This window comes from Aythya ferina (genome assembly GCF_964211825.1).
Source record: "Aythya ferina genome assembly, chromosome: 7".
Lineage (NCBI taxonomy): Eukaryota > Metazoa > Chordata > Aves > Anseriformes > Anatidae > Aythya > Aythya ferina.
Window position 1 is genome coordinate 21,817,558 of NC_140302.1, and position 23,980 is coordinate 21,841,537.

Below are 23,980 nucleotides of genomic sequence, written 5' to 3' on the forward strand. Positions count from 1 at the left end.
TGCCTGATTTTTTTTTAAACTTTGATACGTAGAAAATTTGCACAGCAGCTATGTTTTTTTTTTTTTTTTTTTCCCCTCCCCCCCTCCTTTCCCTGGCTGTGTCATCTTCAAACTTTTTCTCTTGTCTTGGGTTGTTTGAATTTGATTTTGCAAATTTTTGTATGTCTTTTTCTTCTTTTGGTGGGAGGGAAAAGAGAAGAGGTAGAAGCTACATTTTCTTTGCTTTTGGAGCTAAATCTAATGACAGCTGTACCGACAATTTTCTTCTGTGTTTACATGCAGCCAGGAGCTATGGGCGGAGAAGAGGTAAAAGTATTTACTAAATGTTTTGTTTGCTGAATACTGGGAGAAATAAATATCTAGTTCTTTTATGATAAGATAACATTACCAATTTTAACATTATGTGGTTAATCAATTGCTTCGTATAAATCAATCTGATATTTTTCACTTGCAAGACATCTCCCTTCTAATATCAGCTTAAAGCAATGATGATTTTGAGCTGGTAACTTCAAGTGTATTGCTATTATTGGTGAATTGGAGGATGACTGAATGTAAAGATTCTTTTTCATGACAAGCATTTATCATTTTAAGTTCGTGGTGTTTAAGAAATGAAGATTGTTTTCAGGTGTTTTTGTCAAAGTTTAATGTTTAATATATTGAATATTTCTAACACACTTTTTTCTTAGATGTAACATCCTTTGTTGAATATTGCATTTGAGAAATATATTGATTACTCTAGGTAGTGTAGTGCATTATGAATACCAGTGGTGGGTACCGATAACCAGGAGCAGAAAAAAATACAGTATTTTGTAATTTAGGCAACCCTTACAAAAGTAAAAAAACAGACTGAAAACATTATATGGATGTTTGCAGTGCTGTGTATAAGCTTATTCTGAGAGATTAATGAATGTGGATAATAGCAAGCTTGCTGCAGATCGAGAAAACTACAAATGTACCTTATTTTTATGTACCGTGCAGTAGCTTTTTAATTGAGAAAGTAACAGTGAAGCTTGCAGCTTTTAACAGCTAGAGTTGGGCAGCGCCATATTTTTGGGGTACTTTGGCATTAAATTTCATTTTATCTTTTTTTTTTTTAATCTGTGTTCTGTGACAGAGCTATGCATGTGACATCGCTTGGAAGGCTTTTTCCTTTTCATAATATAGAATTTGCATCAAATTCGTGAGGAAGCTTGGAGATGTACAAGCAACCTAGTCTATAGTCTATAAATAACTTGGAGTAGGCACATATGTAGGGAATAAGGTAGTAGGCTGTACAGGCTGTGCTGATACAGTTTCTAGTACATAATTTGAGCTTATTTGTTTCAAAGCTGACTGTTTAGTGTTTACTTTATAGCTAAAGTAAATATAAAAATAGTATTTTTGAAATTTAAATTTTCCCCACAAACTTACCTTCTTATTTTTTCCCTGCTTTCAGAGAGTGGTCTATTGTTAACAGATGTTCAAAGCATTCTAGTGCTTACTTGGTGATCTCATGATATTGAAACAAATTGGAAAAACGTGGAATATAAAATATTGTGCGCTCTCTAGGCGTGTGAACATGAGATTGTGCCAAGTCTTTCCAGATTGATTAAATGGCACCAGAGTAGGAAAGGAAGTGGAAATCAGCTGGGCACTATTAACTTCTTGCAACTTGTGTTTACTTGTAGAAGCAAAATGTAGTAATGTGGTAGTAATTGTAATGAATACAGTGTAGGCTGTAAAATGCAGTGTGGGCTCTTTTATAGAAGTTGTGGTGATGACAAAGCAAGCCAAACAAGTTCTGAATGTGTTGGACTTTCAGGATTTTTTTTACTTTACCAAAATGCATGTTTCCCTCCATAATATTTTTTATCTCTGTGAAATTCAGTTTTTTCTATAACAAGTAGATTTGTGTGAGTGTGTGTGCGCGTCTGTCCTGTCATCAGTGTTAGGGACTTTGTGACTTGCCCTACTGATACAATACCAAGTTTGTGATATCCTTGCTTTTCCATTACCTTGAATTGTATACTGTTGTTCTGAGATTTCCTAACCTGAAGAACCATGCAATTCTACAATAATCTGTTTAAAAAAAATGAGTTATCAAATGCTCTCATATTTATTATTGTTTTTGCCATTTGCATTGTGGTAATATGCAGAGTACTCAGAGGCAAGTCTGTGCAGGGACTCATTTCATGTTTATTACACTACAGTGTTTTAATTAGTGTTTCAGTCTGTCACTGTGACTAAGCACCTTCAGTGAGAAGAGGCTTTGTTAGAAATGCATTGGGGGTTGGTGTAACCTAGCAGTTTTCTACGTAATCCTGTTTCCTTTGTGAAGTGAGCTGAGCATTTTTTTGTAGATATCACACAAGCTGCTAAGTCATATTCTTTTAGGTATCTTGTTTTTAACTTTTTTGACCATTTTTTTCAGGTGCAGATGTAAGCACAGCTATGAAAAGCCAGCCTAGTATCTTTTCTCCTACCCTGACAAATGGGAAATGCCAGGGGAGAGATGCTGACATATAAAAATAGAGCATTTAGTGATGCTTTCCAATAATACCCTCCCAGAGATTTGCCCCTGGGAGTATCTTGAGGTGATGGCTCAGTATTTAATGCTGTAGGATGTTTTTTCTTGCTCATGGCCTTTTTCTAAACCTATGTAAACTTTTTAACATCCTAAAAATCTTGTGGTTAGGGGTTCCATGGCTTGACTTACTTTGAGCCTTGCCATGTACTGATGTACTGTGTTTAATGCATTTCAATTTCCCCCTACTTGGGAGAGACGGTGAACAATCATTCCCTATTCCCTTTTCTCTATGCCTTCCATTATTTTTAATGGGTACTTTACACATTTAACTGTATATTTAATTATAAAGCTTTAGATGATCTCTTGTACTCAAATGAGTACATTTGTGAACTGTTGAGCAGCTGACATAAGAGGTGAAATCTTGCTTTTTAAGCCACTACACATATTTTTGGATTTCCTTCAGAACTCAGTACTCCTTCAGCCTCCTAAATGGACCCATATTTTAGTTGAACAGCTTGTTCTAATATCTGTTCATCTGATCTGTATACTTCCACTAATGGCTCATCTTTTTTTTTTTTTTTTATAAGAAGGTATGTTTGTGGGGGAAAAAAATAAAAAGATTTAGCCTGTAAATATTTGATATTCTTACACATTATTAGTCTCCCTACTTATTATTTCTCTCAAGCATGTACTCTCTCTTCTCCTAAAATGCGTATGTTTATATATGTGCATGACCTGTTCGTGCATTAGAGTATTCATCAAGTCCTTCCTGTTTTGTGCTCTAAAAATTCCATTTCTGACAACCAGCTGTTTTAGACTGTGAGGAGTAGCATTTCTAAATGCATCTCTGATTGTGGCATTTGCCTTGTCTTTACACTGGTGCTTAAAAGCACAGTAGGATTTTTGCTTCTGTGGATTTTTGCATTTGTGATCTCTGCCAACATTGCGCATTCAATGTATTCTTGCTAATCAAAACCGTTCTGGTACCTGATGTTCATAAAAATTCAAGCTGGTGTTCCGTGTCTGTCAGAACACCTTTCCTGTTGTTTGTTTGTTAGCTTGGTTTTCATATGTAGGATTGCTTCTTCTTTTTGTAATGTAGCCTTTATAGGTCAGGGCTCTGTTACTGATATTTTCAATATATATGTTTTTCTGAATTGTGTCTCTCTGCATGTCTTGATTTTCTCCTTGCTTCTGTTTTTCTTTCCTGTACTTCCTCGTGCATTTAATCCCAAATGTAGTTTAACTCAAGACCTAACCTTAGGTCTTGCTGGAAGTCAGTTTTGTGTGATCCATTAACTTTGAATTTAATTATATGTGCCCTGCTATGTATATTTGTATTTCAACATGTGCGCGCACACACACACCGTTTGTGTTGATTAATTTTAATTCTGTCCTTGGGAGCAATCCTCCATAAAACAAGGAGACAGGTTTTTTCAGAGTTGAGATGGGGTTCCCATTTATACATCTCTCTACATCACAAGATCTATTTTTCACCTCAAATGTAGGGAATTAAATTCTAAAGTTAGTTTAGAAAGCTGTGCTGCATACATACAGCCCTTAAATATTTTGAGTATCTTTATTTTTTTTCTATCTTCTGGGTTAATAAATCTGTTTTTAAATAATATGTATATACCCCGGAAATAATAGCAACAAGTTAATTGAATCAGGCTATCACAAATAAATTATTTACTTTTTATCAACAAACCAAATAGCAGTCATTTATGCTGCTTTCTTTTCATTCATTTACTGAAAGTGTGTTTTAACACTGAGTAACAGCTTGACAGGCTGCCCTAGTTAACAACTTTTTTTTTTTGATTGCAAGTGTTTTGTGTTTCATTTAATAAGTCTTTTAAAGATTTCAGCTTGTTAGCTAAGCTGTTTGCTCTACCTACATGCTTAATATATACTATACAAAGCTTTTCTGTGTTTATTTTGCTGTTTGCCCCCTTGCTTAGATTGGGCCTCTGCTCATTCATGGAGGAAGCAATGCAGCCCTTGTGGCTAGGATCTTGTAAAGCATTCTGAAGGAGGCTGTCCTGCCCTGCAGTGCAATGGCTTGAGTGATGTGCTTTCTAAAATAACTCCAAGATCTGTTATGAAAGATTTTAATCACTAAGAATTGGTTTGATATGTTAATTGTACAAAGGATCTTTCTGTAGCTACAGCACACAATTTTGTTGGATAACTTGTTGGCTTCCATTTACTAGCCATTCACAAGAGTTTCTGTTCTAAAGCTAAATTTTTTCTTTTTTGTCTTCTACAGAAAGCATAGTTACAGACTTGAAAAAATAGCAGCAATGCTAATGAGCATCATCTGGATAACTGACCATTTAGCTGGGCTTTTTAATACAAAATCTGTAAATCAAAACACTATTTTAGAAAAGGAAAATAACTTATTTTAAAATGAAATATTTATTTATCCACAGGAAATAGCTTTAACTATAGATACTACAAAATCTGTTACAGGTCGGTCTTCACTCTTTCCTTTTGAAGATGGCTTCCTAGACGACAGTCACGGTGATCAGTCTTTATCATCGGGTCTCAGCTCTCCAACACGCTGTCAGAATGGTGAAAGAGTGGAACGCTATTCTAGAAAGGTGTTTGTTGGAGGTCTTCCTCCTGACATTGATGAAGGTACTGTGAATAAGTTACATTGGTGAGATATGGGAATTGGCTTTCATATTATTACTTAGAAAAGGTCAGATTTCATGAAAACAAATGTATTTTACAAGGTATATGGCTTGTTGTGCTTGTGGCATTATTTAAAACAAACAAACTTCCCCCTCTTGACCTGCAAACCCTGAGATTTTATTTGACATTTTTTTGTACTGTAGATTAGAGGAGATGGAGGCAGAAATGTCTGCATAGCAGGCCTTCTAATCTGCAATAGCAGCATATGTCCTCATATGCATTAAGTAGAAAAGTTGAAAAAGGGAACTCAGTGAGTACCATCACTTTTCCACATTTCTTTTTCTCTGTCCTTCTTAAAAGATGTCGTTGACTTTAAGGATCTTGTTAATACAGTCCTTATCAAAATAAACTGGGCTTTAATCAGCTGTTATATCCAGCATATATGTAGTGTCCAGTCCACATATGTAGGGTGTTTAATATGGTTACATAATAATAATCACCTTAGTAGAGATGGTCAACGTGATCTGCATGCATGTTCCCACACCCCTCCGACTCCTACACAGTTTTTGATATATTTTTCATATTACAGTAGGAATCTATCCTACGTAGCTTCCATTGGCATACATAGGAAATTAGAGGATGCCTTATAATGAAAAGGGAGGGATTTTATAATCTGTTCTACTAAATCTAAAGCTTAAAACATGTGCAATTATAATTTAAAAAAAAATGGCATGGGTTGCCAACCTGTGGTTCACAAACAGCTCAGATGTATTTCCCACATCACATCAGAGTTGCAGGACTGTTGATACAGGGACTGGTGGGTAACCTGAATCCCCAGCTGCAAGAAGCAGCAGGCTGACAGGCACAACTAACTTGAGTCAAAATACATGCCCAGCCTATCCTGTGAGGAAGTAACATAGCCTGTTGGGAGCTATTATCCTCCTCCATGAGAGATCTGCTCTAGTAACACCTTTTTCCTTCAGCTCTTCATTTATGTGGTATGCATGTGGTATGCATTTTGTGGCTCTGATGCCCAGCTCCCAGGGATCAGATAAACTGGACACATCTCAAATAGTGATCATAAAATTGGAAAACCACAGCCTTCAAGCATTTCTCCTGATGGATCGATGCTCTGATCTATCTGGCATCACGTTAGATATAACTTTATATTAGATATAACTTTAAACTAATTCTTTCCTTAAAATACATTTTAAAAAATGCATTGAGAAAGAAGATTTTTAAAAAACAAACAAACATTTTTTTTCTGAAACATCTGTATTTAACACAATATTGCCCTATAGGATAGCCTCAGATGGTGTTCCACGGTGTTTTTAAACTGATACTTAAAAAAAACAAAAACAAACAAACAAAAAACTTGGTGATTCAAGGCAGATTTTCAGAGGGGTCTTAGGAAGGTGAAGTCCCCACAGCCGTGTGACCTGAAGCAGCCTCCTTTCTAGGTCATGCTACAAGGAGTGGCCATGCTGACATGTAGCTTCTCCATCAGTCCCGTGTGGCTGCATCTGACCCTGCTTTGTGGCTATAATTAGACAGAGACCACAGCTGAATCATATTTACTTTTGATAGATCGTGTTTGCATTTAATCCTACTGCAAACTTGTGTTAGAGGAATGCAAAATTTCTTTTTTAAGCAGCCACATAGAGTACAGAGCTGAAAGAATATTTAGGCATTATCTACGTACATTATTGCAGTTTTTGTTGATCTTGATAGGTACAGAAAATAGTCTAACTTTTTATTTATTTATTTATTTATTTATTTATTTAACGATGTTTACCTTGCCACTGTTAGTCTTCAGATTCTGTCTAAGGTTCCTCATTTGTTTTTTGTAGATGAGATCACTGCCAGCTTTCGTAGGTTTGGACCTCTTGTGGTGGACTGGCCTCACAAAGCTGAAAGCAAGTCATATTTTCCACCTAAAGGTAATTAGCTTAAAATACACTTATGCAGGCTGTTCTGGTAAAAGGAAACTGTGTCTACAATGTGGCAGTCTGTTAAAAAGAAAGGATTTGACTCTATGACGAAATCTCTCTTTCAACGAGCATGTTTTCAGCAGTTATCATAATGAAAAAACACAATTCAGTGAATGAAATGTAGTCTTGTCTGTTTACTTCAGCAAACCTTGCATCCTTGATTCTGTGCTTAATTTATACTAGGTTTTGGTTAGAAGGAAAGTTTTGGAAATTTCCTAGCACTGATTCTGTTGCAGTTTGCATATCGTAGAAACAATACGAATAATAGTTTAAACAACATTTCTTGTGGCTAGGAGTCAGTGGTGGATTGGGTGCCCGGTATTTTGTAGCGAAACATGAATCTACTTTGTGTGTGTGCTGACCCCAGGAAGCTGTGATCCTGCTCAGAACCAAAAGGTCTGCATCAGGGCTTGCTGTTGCTGAGCTGCAGCAATGAATTCCACTGAGAGATGGAATGTTCAGCTCAGACAGGTGCCATGCACCATGGTCACCATTTCTCAGTTGGAGTTGATTTGTTTCAGAGTGGCTTCAGGTGGGGCTATTTCACACCTGTCAGCAAAATACTATGCAGGCTTATTTTGGGTTTATGGGAAAACTGATGGGGAGAGTTGCCTGTCTAAATCCAATTGCTTATTGTACACTAGCTTCTCCTATAATTTTATACTATTTTATATATTCTTCACATATATATATATATTTATTTTATATGTAATAAATACATATACTATTTTATATATTTTATACAGTCTGTGCTCAGTGGCACCTGCCTCTTGCATATAGTTTGGGAGTTCACTCACTATCTGAAACTGCAGCATAAAATTAGACACACAATTTCTGATCTATATTGTAAGATTTTCTGTTCTCGCTTAATCTGAAAGCTCTTAATTGCTCATTAGGGCCACTGATTATTTTGGCAGAACAGTGGGCTGCTCAGTCACTGCACTAGCTAATCCTACAACATTTTTGATAGAGGTATTTTGACTGTAACAAATAAAAAATAATTTATCTGGAGCTTAATTGCTGGAGTCAAGATAGCTCTGTGACAAATGCTTGCCCTGTAAACAGTATTTGGGGCACTTGCCTGAAAGCAAACAAAACAAAAAAAAAAAAGCCTAAGCACTCTCTCTCCTGTTCTGTTCTCACAACTCAGCCTTGCTTCATATATTCCTATGGACAGTTAGGAAAATGATATATATTTTTTGTACCTTCACTTACAAGTTTAAAAAACAAACAAACAAACAAAACAGTAATAAAACAAGTTTCTTCTCATCCCTAATGTCTCCTGGTCCTCTCCATTATATTTTTTAATTACTTATTGAATTAAAAGAGCAATTTGTGGCAGATCAGCATGGGACTTCCAATTATTAATGAGTTTGTTCTGTATCTGACAGAGGACTAGCTATGCCTCAACCAACTTGTGAAAATGTTTTTGAGTAAGATCTATTTTAGCAGAAGACAAGGGAATGCAGTCTCACTTCTATTTTTGTCATGATTCTAATATAGGAAACAGCTTTCAAAGCCCCTGCCAGTTGCCCTGAATGTCTGTCTGAAAGTGCTAAACAACAGTCAATCCCAACTGTTCCAGATTTATTTATAACTGACTTCTTAGTTATCAATCAGGACTGCAGCATCATACGTCCTGCATTCTAGTCTTTGAGATTCACTTACAGTCACACTAAGCTTGGTAGGTCAAATGTACATCACTTACTGTGATCACATATAGGCAGTATCTGCCTAGAAGACAGAATGTTATTACCAGGAGTCAAAAGGTAAACACATTATATTTTTTTCTACATCTTTTTCATCTATTTTAAATATAAAGAAATACTTCTTTTCCAAAGTTATTATGGAATCATTGACAGAAATACCACAATAAAATGCTTCCAGTCCTCTTTTTGATTAGAAACTTCTTTAAAACTAAAATACAGCATTTAACTTTTTTTATTATTGTTTTAAGCTGTTCTGATTTATTATCAGGTACTTCTTTATAAAACAGAGAAATGAAAAAAGATTATGCTTATGTACAAAATTCAGTGATGCACTTATTCAGCTACCAAGTACTGATGAATTCAAATGTTTTCTCCTTAATTTTTTTCTCCCTTTTTTCTCCCTTTTTTTCTACGTATCTTCTTTCCATGTCACACTGCTAGTCCTTAAATTTTCTGACATTTTGAGTGAGTCTTTCAAATGGAAAATCTGAAAATAAATAGGGACAAATAAAAAGGGACAGACAAAATTACATAGGAGGTCTTTTTGTGTGCTAGTAATCTCAAAGGAAGACAAGAAAACTGGATTGTTGGAATGCAGTGGGATGATGTGGAGGCTAATCTTTGTTCACATGTTAATAAAGGCTGATCTCTGAGGCTTCTCCCACCTACTTGAACATGACTGACTGGCAGTAAAATTGATCGCTGTTCTTACTGAAAAAATGCTGTCAGCTCCAGATGGACCTTGGTGGCCTTTTGACAGATACAATTTTTCATCGCTCCTTTACTTTTTAAGTCAGGCCAGCGGACTCTGTCTGGACTTGCAACAAAAGTTGTTTTTTGTTTACTTTGACAAGCATTCAGTTACAGGTTTGGAGCAGACAGAATCAGTAGTTCCTGCCACGGGTCAGCAGACAGATGAGTTGTACAGTGGGGCAGTTTTACATCATGGTTTTCTGTCTTCATACATACATCCAGGTGATACCATCCCTGACAGCCCCTGTAAAAGTGTACTAATACAGACTTTTAGTATCTACATGGGTTCTTCAAGAAAAGTCCTGTGCCTTACTTGTATAATAAATACTGAATTTTTAAAGTGTTTACACGTACATCCCATTAAAATTAATTCTGTATAGTTGCACTATATTAGGAACACTTTGTTGATATTCTCAGGGCTAGGAACAAAAGGCTGCAAGAACTATTAGCCATTACTAAGCTGATCAAGCATGAAATCTGAAAGATTAAAATAAAATGTTTACAGTCTAGTGACCCCTCCCCCCCCCCAGAGTGCTTTATCTTGTTAGTTTGGCGGGCAAGTCAGGCCATAGATGTTTAGTCAGGCTTGATCTAGTAAGCTGCATTAGCTAATTTATTAGCTGGTGTGGTTGATTAGCTTAGGTGCAGTGTCGTGTAAGCTGCTTTCAGGGCTAGCTTTGGTCCAGAAACATTCCTGCAGTGTTGAGCTTGAACAAAGAATGCTTTCCTAGTTTTGGCAACCTGAGCAGGATGATGTCACTGGCCCTGCATAGTCACCGTGGGTCTGCTTAGACATGTTACTTTGAGTTTAGTGCTGGACCTGATGGACATAAACTGGTTTTGTGTGAAATACACTGAACTGCAGTCTCCAACGTGGTGAGTTACACAAGGCTTATTTCATTATGATTTTGGACCCCTGGGGATTGCAGATTAGCATGAATGTGTCTGTACCATATTCCTCAAGCATGTTGTGCGCTTTACTATACAGGTTTTCCTGTTTTTCCAGATATTCTAGGTCTTCATTACCTTACTGAATCTTGCCCGACATGATGAAATACACTGAGAGATTGTGTTTGAGAGAGATCTGTTTTGGTCAGTGATTAAGAGTTTTGGTAATAACAACACCAAAACCAAAATCACCTGATAGATCAAACAGCTCTTACTGGAAGTATTGCTTGCCATTGAGTTCAATATTCAGATTGCTGAGAGAAGAACCACTGGCACCCAGCTGTTTTGTCACCAAAAGTGTAGATTATGCAGTTGGGCAAGATAAGTTGATAACAGCTGACAATGCATATAAGAGGCTGCTATTTCTAGTTCTGAGCATCTGTATTATTGCCTCAACATTTCTTTGTACCCCTCCTTGCACTGTAAAGCTTAGCACTGTATTTTTATGTTGGTGTCATCCACGAGGTGCTTTTAATGCCTTGCTTCTGAATAAGACCAATTCATTACTATTGCCTGAAAAGTCTTTGGATGACTTCCTTTGGCATCTGTTTGGATATGTGAGTAATGGAACTGGCAAAATTATAAATGCCATGTGTTGGTCTTGGGTAAGCAGATGCCCAGTTTGTAATGTGTTTACTTGGCTTTCAGCATGGAGTTTTGGGAACTAAATGTGGTTTGTGGCTAAGTATTTTTTGAGTACCTATGAGATATTAAGAAATAATTAAATATACACCAAAGGAAATTATCAAATGTCGTTACACATTACCATGACAGTTTATTTCACTCTGGCAAATTCCAGGTAATTCATATTTTATTCACGTATAAACCGATTTTTTATTTTTTTGGTGGTCTGCAGAGTTAAGCAATATTTATGCTAACTACAGTCATTTTTTTCCTATTTTTTTATTAGACAGATGGTGCCAACTGTTACAAAAACATTCATTTAGTTTTTTTTAACAGATTGCTAGCTTTAAAACATCTTGTTAAAAGCTTTTACTGACTTTTCTTTGTGATAACTATTATTTTTCTACATACACTAAAACCTACATGGTAAATTTAACAAAGATAAAAATTATGCAGAAAACTTACTATTTTCCTTTCAATTTGAGAGGACTGATGTTTGGATAAAAATGGGTTAAGGAGCAAAAAAAAAAAAAAAAAGGTAGTGCTTGGAGATAGGATGCATTTGGGATGGAGGAATAACTTGGTTTTATAGTTGATTAACATATGTGATGAAACCATCTGATCTTCTTGTATTTTCTCTGTTCTTTAGTTAGTTGTTTGATTAAAAATAAACACACTTGTCCGTACTGCTCGCATGGGAACCCTATGGGTGAGCAAGATCTCATGAAAACAAAAATACTATCTAGAAAGTTGCACAAAGTAAGACTGTGAAATGATTCTCATGCTTTCATTTAAAACAACTGGTGGGACAGACTGTATGAGCATTCCTGATGATCTCTAAGGTAACATCAGATAGGAACGCTGTCGTTGGTGGTCTTCCGACCAGTCTTGATTGCGCGAATGAGGTCCATTTTCATGGCTACTTCCCTTGGCACTGCAGTGGGAATGGTAGCTTCTGCCACAGCAGCAATAATGAGCAGTTGAAAGGAGAAAGTACGATGTTGCAATTCTACTTTCATCAGCTAGATTCAGAAACTGGTATCTGGCTTGCCTGAATGTAGTGATCTACTTAGACTAGTTTCAGTACTTCATAGAAGCTGCGGATGCCCCATCCCCAGAAGTGTTCAAGGCCAGGCTGGATGGGGCTTTGGGCAGCCTGGTCTGGTGGGAGGTGTCCCTGCCTATGGTAGGGGGGTTGGAACTGGGTGATGTTCAGGGCTCCTCCCACCCCAAACCATTCTATGATTCTAGTTGCTTTGGCCTAAATAATTGAATACCATACCACTGAAGTGCAGCACTAAATGCCTAGCCAGTTTTCATTCTTTATAAACTGAAGCCAGAGACCACAGTATTTGCTAGAATGGAAATTCAAGTTCCTTAACCAGAAATGCATTGTATGGCAAATAGCAATGCAAAATCTTTTTAAAACTTTATTTGCATACGTTCCAACATATGTGCACAAGATCAGTCTTTGAACCGTTGATTTCTGAGGCTGTGTGTATGATTTATAGGCCCTGTGCCTTCCTACAGCAGTACAGCATGATCCCAAAGCAATGAAATTCACAAACTGTGTGGTAGCAAAATGTAGGGCATACTAGTCTGCTCTTCTGTAGCTGTTTAAGTTTGCTTTTAGCACAGAATTTTCTTTTAGGTTTTCAATGAGTTTTGTTTAAGCCTTTGCAAAGGTCTTCACACTATTTCCTATATTGTGCTAAATGTTTGAGGAGTCGTGGTGGTCAACTGATGATGATTTTAAAATGTCTCTGACAACTGACACAGCAGTCTTAAAGAGCATTCAAGAAGCTTGCTTCCTTGCCAGTGCTATTTGCTGTTTTGTTTGTTGTTGTTGTTGTTTTTTTCTAAGAGTAAACAAGAAACTGAAGAGACAATATAAAAATATTTTTCACCAAACCTAGGCGGGACAAATCTTATTCTGAGATAGCTTTGCACAATTAGTCTCTTCTGGCTTTCATGTTGCCTTCAATAAATGCTATTTCTTTCAGAATTACTAGGTTGCAAGAGAGGTTTTATTGTTTGTTTTGTCAGTTTTGGTTTTAACCCTGAAGATGGGACCACAAATTTCTAGCAAACATTTGTTGTCCCTTCTTCAGTCAGCAACTTCTGATGCCCATGGAAGGAATGACCATGTTTCTTCAGATGGGGCTCAGCATCCTTGCCTCCACAGAATTTGGTAGTAAAGACGGTTCTGTCAGTCTTACCAATTGCTTTTCAACACAGTAACCAAATAGGTAAATAAAGGTTATTTACTATGAGAGGAGTATAATGGTTGTAGCCCAAATGTTCCTGAGGTAGTTTAGCTTATTACTGAAAATCTTCTTCCAGAAACAAATTTTCCTTTTCTGCCTACTTCCCTATCTTCCTTATTCTCCTTTGTGGCATCAAAGCTTTTTCCAGTCAAGGCATGACAGAAGTGATGCAATGCCCAGTCAGTGGATGAGCTTATATTCAGCACTAGGTTTTTGAGGCGGGAGGGTTGGGGTTGGGAGGGGCAGACATTGGGCTGCAATCCCTGATAGTGGCTCTCATTATTAACTATTGCATCTCAGCCATTATTTGGTAAGAACGAATCTTGCAACACCATGTGCTGGATGATGCTCTGTAAAATGTTTTCCTAAATGGAATAGTCTCTTGTGAGATTTTTAGGTAGTGGGACCAAATCCAATTATTTTCTGATTGTAATGTAAAAGAAGGCTCTTGTCTGAATTTAGATCTCTGCTCTATCCATAATTTTATCCCTCACCTGTGAGTTGTTTTTGGTTTTTTGTTTTTTGTTTTTTTCTCGTCTGGTTCTCAAGAAATTGTGGTTGACTTTTAGCCTATAGGGCACATTTCTTTGTATAGACTGAATTTATTATTATTTTTCTTCTTCCAAAGACTTCAGAGTTGTTAAGATGTCTCTGATAGGTTGGATTAATTTCTAGCAATCGAAGCACTATCTGCACGAATAGTTGCAGACTGACTCTCTGGGGAAAAACTCAATGTCATGTGTTGGAGTTGCAGCATTTTCTTTCCAGAACAAAGTTTTTCCACAAATGAACTGGACCCTCTCCATTGGTCATATGCTGAAGACGCAAATTGTTTTCTCTCACTCACTGCCTCATTGAGTTAAGATTGCAATAGGACTTCTCATACCTTACACAAACTATTTTATTAGAGTACATTCAGTTAAGCCACAGTCAATATTTAAGGCTTGTGTCAAGAGGATTGCAGCTTCCAAAATCTAAAGAGCAGCTGTTTGAAGTCTGGTTCATGTGTTTACTAATCACTACTTATTATCACAAGCTCTAAATGAGATGCCCAATTCAGTAGGTTCTGTTTAAATACCAATTCCAAGCACTTGCTTTCTGGACTAACAGTTGCAGTAAATTTGTTTGGACAGATGCCCAAGTAAGTGACTAGGATTTCTCAGTGGGATTTACCTGTGTGCAGTCCTGTTGTTTTCCCCTACCCCTGCATTGTTATGGAAAATAGACAAACATTTAATTAAATGATACAGTGATCTGAAGAACTGATGTTGGAAAAAAAAAAAAAAAAGAAACGCATTTTGGAAAAGTTTATTGATGTCTCTCTTAGACAGAAGTAGGAAATCTTAAAGCTCGTTCATATTAAATAATGCATTTGTTTATGGTTTTGTGAATAATTTATGTACTCTTTTTTTCTTGGGTATTCACTTTTCTGGTGGTGTATAGGTAACTGATACTGAGATGATTTTTTTAGTATATTGAGCAACTAATATTAATAGAGCTACACTTGGTTGTGATCACAAGCTTTAAATCTTTATGTTCATAAAGATGACATCAAAGAGAAAGGAGGTGCACTAAGAATTTGCCTTCTAATAGTTAAAGGTGAGTCTTATAAGTTGTGGGCCTTCCAAATCAGGGGCAGGGCAAAGTTCAAAATGTTAACTTTTGGCTCTTACAGCTAGAGACATAGAGATCCTCTTTAGAAGAAAGCTTTGTGTTGAGAGAAAACAGAAGTGCATAGAGCTTGATGATTGCCTTCACCACATTTCTTAAATAAGAGCACTGAGTCATGCATTTTTAGGAGTATGCATCTCTTTGTCATTTTTGTGGAAGTTACACAAATACATTACTGAGATATATGGTATACTAATTAAGAATACATGTATGTTGCACTGTCTATATCAAAGTGAGTCAATTACATGTGCTTACACATCACGTGGCTTACTCAGGAGGTGTGGGTACATTCTCACTGGATTTTTAGTGACTATGAATTGTCTGTGTGGGGAAGAAAAATATGAATTCTGATTGTGACTAACTGATAAATATGTTCAAGTAGTGAATGGATATTTAAGCTAAAATAAGGTATATGAAATAATTATTTATAGCTACTGTTTATATGGAAGTTTTACATTAGATAAGGGCTAAAAGACTCCTAAGCTGATTAAAAAAAATGTTGCTTTGACTGTCGACAGTTCCATCACAAATATGAAAGGAAATGCTAGTGATTTTAATTTGAATGACTGCCTGTTCATGATATCTAGCTAAATTCTTAATTTCTGATCAGTTTGTGGCAGGTGGTAGTTAAAGAGCACTGTTTTCCAGCCTTAAAACCATTAGTTAGGACTCTACAAGAAAAGCAATGTGCGAAATATCTTAGTGCAAAAAAGTAACTTGGAAAGAAAAAATGCAGGAGAAATAGAAAGAGAAGGTGTGTAAATTCCATTTACAGTGAATGCACTGATAATGTACATATATGCACGTCTGGACAGAAGTGAAATATTTTAGATCTGTTTTTTCCTTGGTCACTGTAAACACTATGTTTTTCCTGTTATAGCTGTCTTTATTAAAGAAAGTCAATATAAAAGGCCCAATAATGTTTTTGTTTTGTTTTGTTTAAAAACTTGTAAAAACTTGAGTGCTACTTGTAAAGTATCTTCCCTTTCAAACTCTTAATAATAAATAATTAATCAGAGTCATCTGGTTACATCGTGCAGCTTCTCTAGATGCATACTGCTACCAGACAACAGTGACAATGCTAAAGCATTCATAACAAATATTGAGTATGCAGTTGGAGTCACTTTCCAAGAAAACAGATCACAGAAGGGAGTTCTCAGTCACTTCCATGTATTGTAGACAATAGGTTATGAACAATACAAGGAAGAGTGTGGAATTAATCTTTTTGCTAGTAATGTATTGTTTATTCTTTCCTTTAACACTAGCAAGAAAAGGTTGCTCAACGTTATATCACGTTAGCAAAGAATTTACCATAGAAGATGACAGTACAGTTTCAGTCTGAAGTTTGTGTTCTTATTAAGATGTTTTCTCCTTTAAAAAAAAAAAAAAGCAGGATTTCCATTTCTTGCTCTGAATAGTTTTCAAAGCAGAAAGCATGTGCAGTTGTAATACTTGGTGTATAAAGTGATTATTTTTTTCAAATATTTTCTCATGTAAATGTTACTGTATCAGCTGCATGTCAGTGTATATGAAGAACCCCACTTTTCAAACTCTCCTATCCTACTAATGACATAACAAGGGATGCACAAAGTCTTGCATTAGAAAAGGAGAGACATCTGACATTGACACACAACCTTTATTTTTATCTAAAGCAAAGGACAGTAAAGCCCTTCTTAATTGAAGTCTCCCAGAAATAACCATTGATCCTACTTTGGAACAGAAGTACAGGTTGCCAAGAATAGATTTTGTGGGAATTGTTCTAGATAACAACAAAATTTTAGATTCTTAAAGGAAATAAAACGTGTTTGTGTTTTGTTTTGTTTTCTAGCCATTATTTAAAAACCTCTAATGACTAAGACACTAAAAAGTTGTAAAGAAGCAAAAAGAGTGAGGGAGTTGAAAGCATTACCTGAAATTTGAACATACAGACGTACAGAAAAAGGGTTTTGCCCCTTATCTGTAGGAAATAAACAGGCTGTTTTTATCAAAAGGAAGCAGTTAAATGTCTGTCTTATTCTCATTAGCAACTTCTAAAACCAAGCAGATGTTACTGATACTCTGCTTTTTTTATGAAGTACTATATTTTTCCCCATCAAATCTCAGCTCTATTTAATTTAGCTATTTTTATTTATGTATCAGAGGGATTCTATTCTATCCCTCTGATTTCAAAAGCTAGGGGCAGATACGAGCTGTTGTCTCTCAGACATTGCATTGCTGTGCCTGGCAGCTTTTACCTATGCTATACCATGCGAAATCCTCCTGGTTTGGGGACCTATGATGTATTTGGCTAATGCTATCTCAGTGTAATCAGTCTGCTACATAGCAATGGAGGTGGTGCAGCTTCAGCTTTCATTTAATAAAGTGAAAATCATAATATTTTAGAGGATTTAATAAATCCTTTTTTTTTTTTTTTGTAAAATATATCACTAACTAGACAACTAGACATCTTAAGAGAGAAAAATTTGTTCTGCAAATGTGAGTAATTGAATTTTGGAAGCACATTCTGTCATTAAGGTCTTCAAGCTGTGTCTTTTCAGTATGGCAAACAGAGATGAGACTTGAGCAACTAGAATCCTAAAACAATCCACATGCAAGTGAATATTCAAACCAATTATTAACCAGCAATTCATTGAAGCAGAAATGGACAAATTGACTACTAATAAAGCAAAGAGAAATAAAAGCCTAGTGCTGAAGCTATGTTGTCTGCAACAGAAACCTTTTTTTTAAGGGAAACTGCTGACAGCATGTCTTCTATGGAAATAAGTAAGATGCAAAGTAATTGCAATTTAGGTATTGTTAAAATTATTTTTACTTTAGCTAAACTGTAAAAAATAAAACAAAAATAAGCAGCTCCCTGCCCCCCCCCAAAAAAAAAAAAAAAAAAAAAAAGTTTTAAATTATCTAAAATAACCTCTGAAATTAAACTGTCTGAAACTTTTTTTAGTTGCTCTGTTTGACACACTGTGTACACAGTCTTATTTGTGTTGTCCATCTACACCATTCCCCTATATCTGTAGCTTTGGTGTTTTAAAACTATTTGTAGATAGCACAGCTAAAACTGACTGAATAGCAGATTAAAGGAAAACTCTAGCAGTAAATTCCATATATAAAGCCTTTGACCTATTACTCAAGCATAATATATCTTTCATTACGAAAACCATTATGATTTTGCACGTATTTTCATTTCCCTAGTTATTTATCCTCCTGTATAAACAATGGTGCTGGTTTTCTGTATGCGCAAAAAGAAGCAGAAGGGATTGTCTTCAGATATGGATGATCAGTGGCATTAATTCCAAAAGATTGTTAGCAAAATTCTTCAACTGGACGAACAATGAATTGCTTTGGATGAACAATGATTAGAATTCAGAGTGCTGTTCTGACGGGATTGGAATCAGTAATGTGGAGTGACCCTGGAAGACAGCAGAAGCTCTCATCTTTTCTAAGATTTTGGCTAAGCAACGTCCTCCTGGAGTATTGGTGTTTAAAGTAAATCCCTGATTTGCATTTATCTAGAATTTTTCTATATTGAAGTTGCTCAGAGTGGAATTTGAAATTGGCTTATTGACAAACAAGAGTAACAGGGGTTTCACTCAAACTTGAAAGTGATCTCTGTTCAGCCATCTGTTCAGAGTTGAAGCAGCAGCAGACCCAAATCCAGTAGATGAAAATGAGCTGCTTTGTCCAGAGCAGTCGTGGTTTATCACCTTTGAAAAATTCAGTTCTGAATCTAGTTGTACATTTTTGGTGTTTATGGATGCAAAAGCTTGCTATTTCATGCTGCTGACCCCTTAAATTTCACAGAGGTAGCTCTTGCCTCATCAAAAATGTAGTCTTTTTCATATGATTAATTTATGTGACAATTATAACTATAATAAACCAAATTGTAGGTTGTAGCCTTTGTGTTTATACCCTTTAATTCTGATTTATAGCTGCTATGGATCATGTTGCTTTCTGAAGTCTGAAGTTTTAAAATGGCTGTGACCTTTGAAAGAAGAGACAACCTTATAAATTTGCTGTTGCAATGTTTTATACTAGTGTAGAAGTAAAATGCCAGATAGTAAGAGAGGTTTTCATGTTCTTGTGGAATATTCTCCACAAATCTAGTGGAGTTTTTTTTTTTTTTTTTTTTTGCTTGTTTGCTTTTTTGAAAGGGTGGAGGGGTGGGTGGCATGTCAATGGTTTTCATCAGTAAATTTGGGAAAAGCATTTTTTACTACAGGACAGACTGAGATGGAATCTCGATACTAACTCTTTTTTCCCTGTAAGCCAAGAAAGTCTGTAAGTTGTGATGACCAACTAATCCTTTCTGCTGCTTGGTTTGTTTTAGAGTTGAGAGGACTTTGTAAGTCTTTAGCTCTATATACATTCACTGCAGCACTATTGGAATACTGTTGTCTCCATTCAGCAGTGAAGTGAAGAAAAAATACTGGGGCAACAGTCCCCATCTCAAAAACAACGTTTGTCCCTGTGGAGCAAATAGTTGTTGTGTTTTGTTTGTTTGTTTTGTTTTGTTTTTGTTTGGTTTGTTTATTGTCTTTCTTTTTGTTTGTACATGTGTGGTTGTTCTAATTTGTTTTTTAATTTAAATTGAAGTGCTGAAAAACTCCCCAAAAGATATGTGACAATGTAGGAAGTTACTAATTTCTCTATTATTTGTGGTATATTTAGATCATTTGTAGTAAATGTTACGTGTTACTTTCCATTCTGTTGGTAATCTCAGTGATGTGGGCTATTTAACAGTAAAACGGGGATTATGAAGATGTGTAGTTCATTTCATAGAGGCTACTGATCCAGAACCTCAGTTTTGTTCAACTTTTCCATGTGACCTGCTTGTTTTGTTGACTTTTCTTGACATTCATCATCTCTTATTTAGCTATGCATGCTTCATTTAACTACTATGTAGATTCAGGATTCAGGATTTCACAGCTGTGGAACTAAGGATATGGAGTACATACCTTTAATTAAAAGCAAACAAAACCTACCCCAAAACCTGTCTTTAATGTGGCATATGGGAAATTTCTTAAATATCAGATTACTCAGACTCAGTCTAGTACTCATGAAAAACACATAAAAATGAATAGGAGTCTAGTTGTAAGATGCAAAACTGTTCACATTTCTTACTTTTTGGGTTTTTAGAGAAAAGAATCAGCTGACAGTGTCATATGCTTCCATTTAAAATTAGACTGCCTAAAAGAAGTCTTTGCAGCCCTGACTAACACATAATTTCACTCTTCTGCAGTAGCTAAGTGAGATTACGGTCGTTTCTATTTTGAGGTTTCTTAAGTATTTAAAGCCTTTGATGTCGTCTTGAAAATCCAGTCATGTCACTGCAATGTATAGAAGAAAGTCTGTGCTTTGTTTTTGTCCAACACCTTGGATTTTTATTTTTTCAAAAATCAGTTTAATTTTTAATAGTCATTTCATCTTTGGATTTAGAAATGTGTTTTATTCATGTTCAAAGCACCTTCTAATAAGATTACTAATGGTGACTTTGAGCAACAACCCTTTGTCATCACATTAACTGATTTAGTAATTTGGTTCATACTGTTTCTAGATGTTCCTTTACTGTGGACTTTAAAACAAGTTTATTCTAAAAGTTCTAGTAAATACAAATGTAATTAAAGATATTTTAAAAAATCTGGGGGGGGAATGCTATTGATATTTCATGATAAAATTACATCCATTAAAGCTACTTTTTTGAGGTAGCCCTCTCAACCACAGAAAATAAACCCACAGATGTGAAACTAGAATATTAACTTTCTTTGCAAGTTTAAGTCCATCTTATTTTTTTTATATAATAATGTGAGGCAGATATGTATTGAAATACATTATGTATGAGATCTTAGGTGCATGGTAGATTTTTTTTTATTGTAATCTTGTAAACTATAAAACATCAGAAAAGACACTGTGTAAACTTTTAAAAGACAAAATGAAAGAAAGTTTACTTCAAAGGTAGTTTAACTTTTTTTAAAGTTTAAGTGGTCTTTCCATTCTGCATATGAGATAAATACATGTGACTACAAAAGACTGTCCTGGCTTACTATGCAGTATGTAGAGAGAAGAGAAAGTGCTCCTCTTCGTGTTCTTAGTTTCACTGCCCACCACGAGTGTTGTAAAACTGAGAACACACATGAATGTGTTGAATATTATTTCTATATCTTATTTTGCAAGTGGGCTGGATTTTGGAAATAACGTACTTGAGATCAATTACATAAGAAATTGATAGGTGATACGCAGACCTCTGCCGTGCATATATATTCAAATACTCTTTGACCTTGTATATAATTATTCATCACTAGCCTAGACAATGCTTGCAAAAATATATTTTCCAGACTATAATAGCATCATACGGTAGTTTCAAGCATAACTTGCATTTCAAATGACAATCTTGTTTCAAGCTTGTGGGACACAGTGCATATGGCAGATTTTCTTGTTTGTTCTCAGCAAGGTTAAGTGAAATTAGACCAACTGGACAAAATATCCTTTCATATGGAAATTGTGTTGCTGTTTAGATGTCAGAATGGCACATGTACAAAACAGCTCAGTTCTTGTACTGCTTTCCATAAAATAACAAATCCTTGAACTCAAGGATGAGGAGCTTGTTGGCTGTGCCTCAGAATCTAAGGCAATTAATCTTCTCTTCATCTTCTCTCTGCTGTACCCTTTTAGAAGTTGTAGTACATATAGCAAAATATGCTGTTGTCCTTCTCCAGTGGATTGCAAAGTGCAATGTATATTGTCAGCACTACAATGATGTTGTACCAATAGCCAAAAGAAGGAGCTAGATTGTTTCTGCTCTGCCAAGAAGCTATCTGTGTATATAGGATATTCTACTGTTGTCGAGTATCTTGCTATTTTCTGGGGTTTCAAATAACTTGCCTATTTTACTTTGTGGGTATCTGAGTCAGGAGTAGGCCCCTGAGCCCTTAAGCTTGAGTGCCTGCTCAGATGAGAATAGGTCACTGGTAAGGTTTGTCTGTAACATGCAGTCATGCTACAGCATGCTACCAAAATTCATCAGTTCTCTTTCTTTGACAGGGGGAGTTGGTGGGGTGTGGAACAAAACAACAGAAAACCAACTATGCTTTAAATATCTTTCCTGTCCATATAAGCTTCTACATGAGCCCTTTATCGTTTGAACTTCTGTTATTTAGTTATTTTTCATGTCAGTGTAACCTTTGTTAATCTTCAGTATCAAAAGTCCTTGAATAATGAGAACAGATGTGCAATCACCACATTTTGAAGTAATGCTGAGCACCATGTATACTTTGCTGGTCCAGCCTGCTTGCTTGTCTAGATTAACAAAAGACTGCTACCATAATCTATTTACCTGTCTGACTTCAGAGTCAGGCAAATGTGTTCCAGTCACAGAAGTCCAGAGGAATGAGGAGGTATTAACTTACTAAACTAAAACTCACAGCTGGTGCTAGCCTCAGGTTAGAAAAATTAATTCATACTAACTTGGACTGTAATCTAGCAGCCTAAGTTTAAATAATTTTATCTGGTTCATAATTGTGATCATATCGTTTAGTGTATCCAAAAATGCCTGTCAACTCCAGCTACCACAGAGGTAACCTCTTACTATGACCCAGAAAAAACTGGAAAAGCTTCATAGAAGAAAGAAGCATTCCAAGCTGTTGTCTGCATTTTTGCCAAGTAATTAGCCAGAATTTCCCAATTTTGATTTTGACTTTATGCTAAACAAAATTCAGAGATTTTGCTGGTTTAAGATTTATAAAAGTCTGAAATAGACAAAAATTCTGCTTTTTGGAGTTCAAATCTTGTGGTCTGGTCAGAAGATAAAGGTTTAAATATATTGTATAAATCCTTTCAAAATATACTTAAATGTATTATTATTTGAATTTCATAGTACTAGAATGATCTGTTCTGCATCTTCTGTAAATTTGTCTCACAAAACATGTAAAATATAAGCCAGGGATTGGGGCAGAACTATGAAGTATGCTCAGTTGGTTTTGGAGGTGTAATGCCCTGGTAGTCTTTGCTAAGGGTCTGGTTTTCTGACTAGGATGTTTTATAAGGCTGAAAAAGAAACTTTAATTTCTGTGTTGAAACTATAATTTATACAAAGTTGTTGTTCTGATTATGAAATTTAATCAGAAGGGATGGTATGGAGTAAGGAAGATGTAGCAAGTGCATAGATGGAAAATAAAATGAATCTGTAAGTGATAGCAGTTGCAACTGAATTATTTTTGTACTCAGTTAATTTAATTAGTTTTATAAAGTCTAAAACTAAGATGTTGAAGTGTGCTTATAGCTTTAGGGAACTGTTTTAAGAGAATTACATCTCCCAGAGAGGAAACCAATGCTTTTACTTAGGTAGTATTTCACTTCTTATTTGGACTGTATCTTTAATCTACTCCAATGCTAGGTATGCAAGTTCCAATTTTGCTAGCAAGAGTGTTGATCAAACTTTTTTTTTCTTGGGTAAGTCAGTCTTTCTAGGTATGTCGTAGGCTCTAGTTATGTTGTTAACACAGGATTTTTTTGTCTTTTAAAACAACCAACCCCACAAAATTTAATGTTCCGTGAGAAGTCCCATAGGGCTAGAAATAGGTAGGGTAAGAGATTACCCTACTAAATGGTAGATTTCCTCTACAGAGGAAAACTCTTTGTCTTACTATTTTAAATTTTATTTAATAAATCCAGAGTTGCGTAGTATGCATTTAAAAAGGCACGCCAAGTAATAGTCACTCAATACTTACTGCAAAACTTAGGCTAAGACACAATTTAATAGCAAATAGACTATGTAAAGCTAACCTAGAAGATGGCATAATTGGCAGTATACCATTGATGGGTACTTAGTTTGTGTAAAGAGTAAAGGCAGAGAAAGCCTGGCAGTCCTTACTTAAACTCCAC

General features: G+C 35.7%; 1 protein-coding gene across 13 annotated transcripts in view; it reads left to right on the forward strand.

The window, feature by feature from the left end:
• Positions 1-23,980, forward strand: part of CPEB3 (cytoplasmic polyadenylation element binding protein 3) — a 90,583-nt gene that overhangs the window by 53,587 nt on the left and 13,016 nt on the right. For 7 of the 13 annotated variants that reach the window (XM_084525808.1, XM_084525811.1, XM_084525809.1 and 4 more), the window contains exons 5-7: positions 283-306; positions 4,976-5,143; positions 6,991-7,080. The exons of 2 other annotated variants lie outside the window; for them this stretch is intronic. In XM_084525808.1, coding sequence (XP_084381934.1) covers positions 283-306; positions 4,976-5,143; positions 6,991-7,080 — 282 coding nt within the window. The remainder of the gene's footprint in view (positions 1-282; positions 307-4,975; positions 5,144-6,990; positions 7,081-23,980) is intronic. 4 more of the 13 variants (XM_084525807.1, XM_084525813.1, XM_084525815.1 and 1 more) reach the window with 1 other exon arrangement.